This window comes from Gavialis gangeticus, unplaced genomic scaffold (assembly GCF_001723915.1).
Source record: "Gavialis gangeticus isolate Ggan-Ray unplaced genomic scaffold, GavGan_comp1, whole genome shotgun sequence".
In the NCBI taxonomy this organism is placed as follows: domain Eukaryota; kingdom Metazoa; phylum Chordata; order Crocodylia; family Gavialidae; genus Gavialis; species Gavialis gangeticus.
Genome location: NW_017729032.1, coordinates 213497545 through 213506300, shown reverse-complemented (window position 1 = coordinate 213506300; position 8756 = coordinate 213497545). Strand labels below are relative to the sequence as shown.

The window sequence follows — 8756 nt, the reverse complement described above, 5'->3', positions numbered from 1 at the left end:
AAGAGGTAAAAAAGCAAGCAGATTCTCCAATAATTAGATTTCTATACATGGAAAATTATAACCAGTGTATACATTTGCCAAATATATCATCTAATTATCAGGAAGAAGAATCGTATTAAATTTGAACTTGCCTCAGATTCAAGTAAAGCTGGTATATTAAAAAAGCAGAGGTTATGAGCATAAATTCATTAAAGGCTAGTCCCTTTGTCTACTTCAGCAAGAAAGATGCAAAGTTAGTTCTGTCGACTGAATACTACTAATCTTGTTGGTGACAAGATACCACAAATAAGACCAGGCTAAAAGGTGAAAATGAGGTCAAATTTAAGATTCAGCTTCAATAAAGCCAATCTCTTGAGGGACTGGGGTATCCGATTACATCGTTTATTCCAGATCTTTGAATAAGTCTTCTGACTAGTATGTTTTGTATGGAAAGGAGTTAAAAACCATCAACATACTTCAGTCTGATCAGGTTTTGTTTTGGAAGCATGTGCCCACTGAGCTAACAGCAGCATACAGCCTTCTAAATGTATTAACAACTAAAAATGATGTTGTATCTTTAGGGACAAGGAACTGATTAAATCAAACTGATTAAATCTAAAGCTCCACAGTGCCCTATCAACCTATATTAGCTGCAGTCCAGTAACAATATATAATACAAAAGAAAAAACACAGTGCTGATATTATAGAATATAGTAATCGTGAAAGCAACTTTCAAAATGTCAATAATTATTCTCATTTTGAAATAAAGGTCAGCAGAGTACCTTTGTAGCACTGACACTGAGTAGGAGTTGGAAAGTAAAGATTGAGTTTCATGTCTGCAAGTTAACTTAAATAACAAATGGCCCCAGTTTGTCTGTTCATTTAGGCTCTTGTTAGTTTTCCCATAATTGTGAGATCAGTAGTCAAATAGAACAGAAGATTCATCACTGATAGAATCTTTGTCCAAGATTTACAATCCTTTAATTTGTGTGCTTTGAGGTCTTGGGGGCATTTTTCAGTAGCTTTTCTTTATCCTGTAGGGATTTGTGTATCTTTAACCAAGGACTATGTTAATCCTTACATTAAATGAAAACAGAAAGGTAGCCTTCACTAGTTGTTAAATTAGAATTAAAAACTAAATTGCTTCCTAAAAACAGAGAAAGATCAGAGAAATGTAAAAAAAATAACACTGGAAACTGCATGAGATGAGAGATAGCTCTGGAATGAATTAAAAACTAATTCTTTCCAGAAAAATTAATGCTTGATTATTAGTATTTCAGTGCGTCTCAAAAATGACAATTCACAAAAAAAGTGAATACATGCATACCCAGGACAGCATATAATCTTTAACTGACAAACTATATGAGAATGTTATAAACAAGGATCCAGGTTTTCCATTTCCCATGGAAAAATGGAGGAAAATGTGGATTTTCCCCATTACCCAAGGAAAATGTGGATTTTCTCATTTCAAGTGGAGAAACCTGTGAATTTTGCAGTTTTGCAAAGAGCTCTCAGTAGGCTGGCAGAGTTCCAGCCTGTAAGGGGCTGGGGGGGGAGTGGGAGGAGGACGGTCAAGCAGGGGGGAGCCATGTGCATGCTACAATGTGTGACAGCAGATCCCCACTGGGCAGGATGGGGACACAGGTAGCGCTGCTGGCAGGCAGGGGGGGCCCATGCCCCCCAGATCTGTGTGCGGGGTGGGCACAGGCTGCCCACTGTGGGCTTGACTTTCTGCTCTGTTGCCCTCCCCCAGGGCCACCTCAGCCCAGCAGGTGCAACTCAGCACTGCAGGACACAGTGGAGCCACACGGGGAAGCTGCTTGTTGCTATGAGCTCTGCGCTGCCCTGGCAAGGTGTTCCCTGCCTGTGTGGTAGCAGTGAGAGGCACAACCCCTTGCCACCACCCCTGCTGCTGCCATGCGGGCAGGGGATGCCTTGCCAAGGCAGCGCAGAGCTCACAGCAACATGCAGCTTCCCCACACGGCTTCTCTGTGCCCTGAAGCTCTGGGTTACACCTGCTGGGCTGTGGAGACCCTGAGGGAGGACAACAGGGTGGGAACTGGAGCCCGCAGTGGGCAGCCTGTGCCCACCCCTGCCCTGCACTGCACACAGATTGTGGGGGCACGGATCCCCACTGCCCCCACAGGAGCGCATGCAGCAGTGCGGAGCTGGTCCCGTCCCCAGCCTGAGCCTACAGCAGGCAGGCAGGCAGCTAGGGGTGGAGCCAGGTTCTGCTCTGCTGCAGCAGCTGCCACATCCTGCCCGGGGGCAGGAGGCTGTAGACCCAGGTCCCTGGCCCTGTAGCCTTGGCAGCTGGGGCCATCTCTGGCAGGCTTGGGGGGGCAGGGACGGGGGAGTAAAAGGCATGAGCCCAGAGGGCTAAGGGGGAGTGAGAGGCAACAACAGGGCTGGGAGGGGCACCAGTAGGGCTGGGGGAGAGTGAGGGGCTTTTCATTTTACTCACGAATTTTGGGGGGTTCAATCGGAGAATTTGCAGCTTTTTATCAGGGAAAACCAGGATCCATGGTTATAAACAAGGGAGGAAGGAGGGGGACCTATAGAGGAGGAAGTGGTAAACCTCTGTCCCAAATCAAAAGTACCATTCAAACCAGTGCAACCACTCAATTCCAGACATCAAGGTTCGATTTCAAAATATTTTCTTTCTTACAGGTTTTAATCAGTAAATACATACTTGACATGGAAAATTGCTAGGGCTTTAGCAGTAGTACTATGAGATGAGCTATTATGAAGCCAAAAGGCGTGAACAAGGACTTGAATGCCTGCACCGTATGAGAGTCAGTCAGAAAATAATGCTGCCTAATTTTGTCCAAGGACATGGAAGGTGTTCTTATTGGCTTTGTTCCTAAGTGCTCTACAGAAAACTGAGATAAAGATCCTAAAGAAACTGAAACCTCGTATGCAAAGAGCTGGTCCCAATACAGAAATCTCTGAAGTGTTGTTTCTGTGTGATAATATTCACCTATGTAGCAGCTTGTGTGCCAAAAATATAATCTCATTGTTTGAAAAGACTGTGCAGCCCCATCCTCTGTACAGACTGAACAATTAAGTCAGATTATAAGGGTTACAGCAATTATGAAGGCTCTGTGACAGTGGCTGCACATCAACTGCAGGATTTTTACAATGTCAGGGTACATACCCATGCTCACAAACAGTAAAAGGCCACTGATGGAGAAAGAGACTATACTGAAAAAATTGCTGCATTCAGCGATGATGTACACACTTTCTGTAAAAGCTTAGTATTTTTTTAAATATTATTTGGAGGAGAAAAGAATATACTAGTTTCTGAAAGAGTCTCTCTCCTAATTCAGACCAGTTACAAACATTTTCAAAAATAATTGTGGTTATACTTTATTAAAAATAAATAAATACATTTTGGCTTAATTACTTCTGTTTTCAAGGAAAAACATTCTGTTTACTTCGCTGATGGGAATATCCCTCAACGCAGGAATTGCTTCTTCTTGATATTTCTTCTGTTGCTGATTTTTTGCATAGTTATCTGCAGGAAAATTAAAAAGATACTTCCCTATTAACACAGATGCTATGTAATCTTTTACTTTGTGTGTTTACATACTGTAAGCGTTACTAGAAACTCCAACCCTTTGTCAAAAAAGCATACTGAACTAATACTTCTGTACATCCAAATCATAATGCAGGACTTCACGACATTTAATAAATGAAGTAAAATTACAGATAATTCAGATTCCATGTCCTTCTAGTTCAATAAAATGAACGTAGTTTGCAGGCAACAATATTTTAGCTAAAGGAGGAATTAACATTCTACTCCCACTAGCACAGCAAGGTTCATAGACTTGATTCAAGACTCGGAGTTAAATTCTGCCTGTGGACTGGTACTGCTGGCCCATTTTATTTTCTTTAGGACTCTGCAGGCGATCAAGCTACTATTCTAGTCATTATCTTTAATGTAAAGCCTACACCTCTCTATTTCCACTGCACTGTAATCTGAGCTCAAGTCACATCAGTGAAATATTCCTTAAATAATACTTTTACAGGTCTGTATTGGGAGCCACAGAATGCGAGTCAAATATTACTGGGACACCTTAAATTGCAATCCCATGCTAAAGCAAATAATTGTGGCCTTCCTCCAAAATGGGCTCCATTAACAAACAGAAGTATTGGCATTCTGAGAAAGACTGGGAAAGTTTGAAAGCAGGCCTGTATTTTTCAACTGACCAAACTGGACAGTCGAACAGTACAGTACACAGAAAAGAGAACAGCAAATGCTTGAGCAAGACATCTGTTTTCAAGACAACGAACTTAGAGAAGAACAAAAATAGTTACACAGTACTTTACTTACTACATATTTTTTTTATATATATAGTTTAATCATTACATATTTTATAAGAAGTATTTTTAAGAGCAAATCTTATACACCAAAAATTACACTTCAGGGAAATTAAAGACTTAATTTCCTTACTTTAGGTGTACCAACAAACGTGCTTACAGTTTGGGGTTTTTTTAATGTTTTGGTAAGAGACAGGAAATTATTACCTGTAATGGTATGTGTTGAGTTGAGTGGAGCAGTGCTCATCATGTTAATACCAAAAAGTAGAACATAAGCAATTCCTATAGTAACGAGGAGGTATACCGGCAAAGCAACGGCCCAGTACCTGCAGAATAAGATGCATTTCAAAGCTATAAATCAGGAAAAAAAGTTGGATAAAAAAAATAATTTCCAGAAAAAAAAAAAAAAATTAAGCAAAAGTGTAACAAGAAGAGCTTTCAGAACTTAAGTGAGAACTTTAAACATACCAAAAAGATCACACAGTCTCATTTACTTACTACCCACTAGTGGCCAATTACAACTGCAATAATCATGGTTTAAACCACAAGATTACTTCACTAAAAACATAGTGAAATAGCCATGTATTCACTTTAACTCACTGATAATTTTTCAAAGCAAATTACTATTTGTGGAGGATATTTTTTTGCAAAAGTACTCCAGTTGTCTGTCAGAGGAACAACAGTAAGTCTTCTTTTTCAAACTGGATGAAATGCAAGACCTATTATGCTACATAAATAGCACTGGTACATTTCTAGTTTTGTTATTTGAAAAAAAGGTTCAAAGACTCTCATAATATTGATACAAGGATAGTTTTATAAACTAAATGATTTGAACCTACTTTTGAGGCCAGTATGTTAGTCCCAATGAGAATAACCAGGATTCAGGAACATATGCCCAAATAAGGTATAGCACTGTGCAGAAAAAGTGAAGTTAGAACTCTTTTTTATTCTGAAATAATGTTAACTTTAACATTGTGAACAAAATACTAAGTCAGCACTTACAGTACTGTCATTATAAATCACTCAAATAAATGACAACTTGTTCTACAGCAGTTGTTCCCATAAGGCCTTACTAGACCATAAGTGCCAAACTGGATTAGTCCAATGACTCATATCTTGCCTCTGATGGATAAAGGAGTGGATGCTTTAGAGGGATAAATCTAAGGCTGAAACAGGTATGTCTAGAGCAGGGGTGGGCAAAATGGTGGATCCAGCCAATGGCTGGATTTCCCAGCACACTGTGGCCTGTTTCCATGGAGACCCCAGCAGCTGTGGGCCTGTGACAAGGACCAGGGTTTCCATGGAGACTGGCCCCAGTAGTGCTGGCAGGGTGTGCGGCAGGATGGGGAATGCCATTACAGGATCCTGTGGCAGCAACAGTATGGTCTGGAGGTGGGCAGAATTGTGATCCACTTGGTGTTCAGCGTTTTGCCCGGCCTAGTCTGGAGTGACAGATATCCTATCCCTGGCACCTACCATCATTGGTTTAGAGATGCCAAAGGATACATCTCCAATTGCTCTCTTTAATAATGATTTTATCACCCACAAATCTGACTATTCCTTTTGAGCCTTGCTAGCCTCCAACCAGCATGTCCAAAATATCAGGGAGAAGGACAACCCCACAAACTGTATCATGCACACAACTCTTGGTAGAAGGCAGGGCAGCACCTCAGAGACTAACCAGGGCTTTCAAGGGCAACAGTTTATTTTGGCAGATGCTATGAAGTAGCCCATCAGTTCTCAACCTTTTTTAGACTCGAGACACCCTCCCCCGCATCCATTTAGACTCAAGGCACCCGTTGGAAAATGTCAACACTGAGCTTTTGCTCCTTTCTTAACTACAGAAAGACAACTGAGCAAGTCTTCTCCTGCAGAGAGCTCAGAAAGCCCACAGCAAGGCAGAATGATTTTAAATGCATGGATTACTGTCTGAAGGCACTGGGTTTATCTTGGTAATCATGTGCATGCACCAATGTCACCCTTGCGTGACACTCCAGCAGCATCCCTAAAGGGATCACAGATAACTACTCGAGTAACATCTCACAGGTCTCCAAATTAGTCTTTAAAGCTAAAAAAAAGAGACAACCAGCTTGATTCATAGAATCATAGAAAATTAGGGCTGGAAGGGACAAGAGATCATCTAGTCCAACCCCCTTGCTCACAGCAGGACCATCCCCAAATAGATCATCTCAGCCAAAGCTTTGTCTAGCCAGGTCTTACAAACCTCCAAGGATGGAGCTTCCACCACCTCTCTGGGTAACCTGTTCCAATGTTTTATTACCCTCCTTGTGAGAAAGTTTGTCCTAATATCAAACCTAAACATCCCTTGTTGAAATTTGAGACTGTTGCTCCTTGTTCTGTCATCTGTCACCACTGAGAACAGTCTAGCTCCATCCTCTTTCAAACCTCCCTTCAGGTAGTTGAAGGCTGCTATCAAATCTCCCTCAGTCTTCTCTTCTCCAGACTAAATAAGCCCAACTCCCTCAGCCTCTCCTCAGAAGTCCCATGCTCCAATGTCTAACCCATTTTTGTTGCCCTCTGCTGGACTCTCTCAAACATATCCACCTACTTTCTGAAGCAGGGGCCCAAAACTGGATGCAGGACTCCAGATGTGGCTTCCCCAGTGCTGGCCCAGGTTTGCCTGACCTACCCAACACCAAACCCCAGCAGCAGAAGAACAAGGTCCTGGTCATGCATAAAGTGTAAAGGCAGGTCCAAGGCACCACTCTGCACCAGGGCACCCCAGGCTGGCTTAAGGCAGGCAGTCTGGCAGGGTGAGTAGCGATTGCAGTGGCAGAGACCCTCCTCCCTCTCGGCTGAAGGAACAGGGAGGGAGAGGTGGCTGAAACAGGGGCCACAGACTAGACCCAGCTGGGCTTGCACCAGGCCGGGCCAAGCAAAGCTTGGGGTTGCCCTGGGCAGCATTGCCAGATCCTAAATAGTAAATGACTGTATTTGCTGAAAAACTATTGTACAGTGACAAATATGCAAATAAGCATGCAAATAAGCCTTCTTCTTTACTTCATACTGATCAGTGAGTCAGCAGTGAGTCAAAAGCTGAAGCATTTCTTCATTGCAAGGTGAGCCATCCTAACGAAGTGTTGACAGTAAACCCAAGTGTTGACAGTAAACCCAAACGTCACTTACGATTCCCCGACAGTAACATGGGTTTTGCATCTCCTGCATCCATCCGCTACCTCAAAAACGATCGGACATTCTGAACATGCTTATTACCATTACTGAGCGCACATCGTACAAGGGTTGCGATTATCGGACAAACCGGATAATTATCGTGCACCCGGCAACGCCGGCCCTGCGGGACCAGCTCCAGCCGCCCAGCCCTCGCCTCCCCGCGGCACCTACTGAAGCCGAACTGGGCGGCGAGGAAGAGCACGAAGCCGTACAGCGCGCGCTCGGGCAGCGGCGACGGCGAGTTCTCCACCATGGCGGCTCGGCCCGCCTCCGCGCGGGCGAGTAACGTCACCACCTCGGGACAGAGCCAGCCCACTGAGGAGGCAGGGTTGGGAAGGCCGCTGCACAGACGCCGCCCCGAGTCCAATCGGCTGGTAACATCGGCTACGTCACCCCTATCCGTTATGCCCCGCCTATAAGCGTCCAGCCACTGCCTGTTCTCTGTCCTACGGAAGAACCGCGAAGTGCCACCGCAACCTGCGCATGCGCAAGAGAACCGACCCTTTTTCGCCGCTTCCTCTCGCGCGAACAACCACGGCTGGCCCTTTGCGTAGGCGCGTGAAACACAGCACAACACAGCGCAGGCCAGCCCCGTCCCTCTGCAGCCCGGGGGCGCTGAGAGGACTGACGATTCACGTTCCTGACGTCAGAAGCCGGGCAGCCAATAGGGTGGCGTGAAGGGGTCCGCTTTGGTGGGGCGGAGTTGTGGTGTTGTGCTGCGCTGCTGGGGCCCCCCCTCACGGCGGCGGTGGCTGGAAGTGGCGGTGCAGCGGCCGCTGGGAGCTTCGGCCTCGAGCCGGTAAGTAGGGGTCGCGTGGGTGGCAGTTTGCTATTCCCTGTCTCTCTCCCTCCCCCCATGTGGTGTTGGCCTCGCGCGGGGCCGGGGCCGGGGCTGAAGTGGGGTCTGGCTACAGCCCCCACGCCCCGTGGCTGGGGGGGGAACCCATTTGCCACGTGGATGAAGGCAGGTAGGGGCTGCTCGGGCCAGGCGGAGGCTCCGAGGTCCTGGGGTCTCGGGTGCTTCCGCAGGCCTTGGCGTGAAAGCTGGTTGGAAACTTCTAGTCATTAGACTTCTCCAAACCCGATTTGGGGAGTGGGTCTGGTGCTTTCAAGGTGCGATGGGTGGCTTCGCCTGTGTGGCCGGTCTGGATTATACAGTTCCCCCGAGACTTGCATGAGGGGTGTACAATGCTGGTTAAAGAGCAGTTGGTGGTGGGAGTGATTGCAGGCTGCAGCTGTTTGTGGTTAGTGGAGGCAGCTGC

At 45.5% G+C, this 8756-nt stretch overlaps 2 protein-coding genes across 6 annotated transcripts in view; one reads left to right on the top strand and one right to left on the bottom strand.

Annotated features, from left to right (window-relative positions):
* Nucleotides 1-2604: 2604 nt before the first annotated feature.
* On the bottom strand, nt 2605-7813 carry PIGP (phosphatidylinositol glycan anchor biosynthesis class P). Of its 2 annotated transcripts, none has more exons than XM_019525448.1 (4): nt 7666-7813; nt 5142-5214; nt 4510-4628; nt 2605-3496 (listed from the first exon to the last, which is right to left on the bottom strand). In XM_019525448.1, exons 1-4 carry the CDS (start codon nt 7745-7747, stop codon nt 3378-3380), a joined length of 393 nt encoding a protein of 130 aa, XP_019380993.1. In that variant the 5' UTR covers nt 7748-7813; the 3' UTR covers nt 2605-3377. The 2 variants fall into 2 exon arrangements, with proteins under 2 accessions (XP_019380993.1, XP_019380994.1); XM_019525449.1 differs by lacking the exon at nt 7666-7813 and adding an exon at nt 7450-7539.
* Nucleotides 7814-8197: 384 nt separating this feature from the next.
* Nucleotides 8198-8756, top strand: part of TTC3 (tetratricopeptide repeat domain 3) — a 100119-nt gene continuing 99560 nt past the window's right edge. For all 4 annotated transcript variants that reach the window (XM_019524050.1, XM_019524051.1, XM_019524052.1 and 1 more), the window contains exon 1: nt 8198-8293. The gene's annotated coding sequence lies outside the window, so the exon portion shown is untranslated. The remainder of the gene's footprint in view (nt 8294-8756) is intronic.

Coding starts and splice junctions, on each gene's coding strand:
- PIGP (XM_019525448.1), bottom strand. CDS start 7,747: ATGGTGGAGAACTCGCCGTCGCCGCTGCCCGAGCGCGCGCTGTACGGC. Junction 4,629..5,141: donor CTAACATACTGGCCTCAAAA/GTAGGTTCAAAT, acceptor CTTATTCTGCAG/GTACTGGGCCGTTGCTTTGC. Junction 3,497..4,509: donor CTCAACACATACCATTACAG/GTAATAATTTCC, acceptor ATTTTCCTGCAG/ATAACTATGCAAAAAATCAG.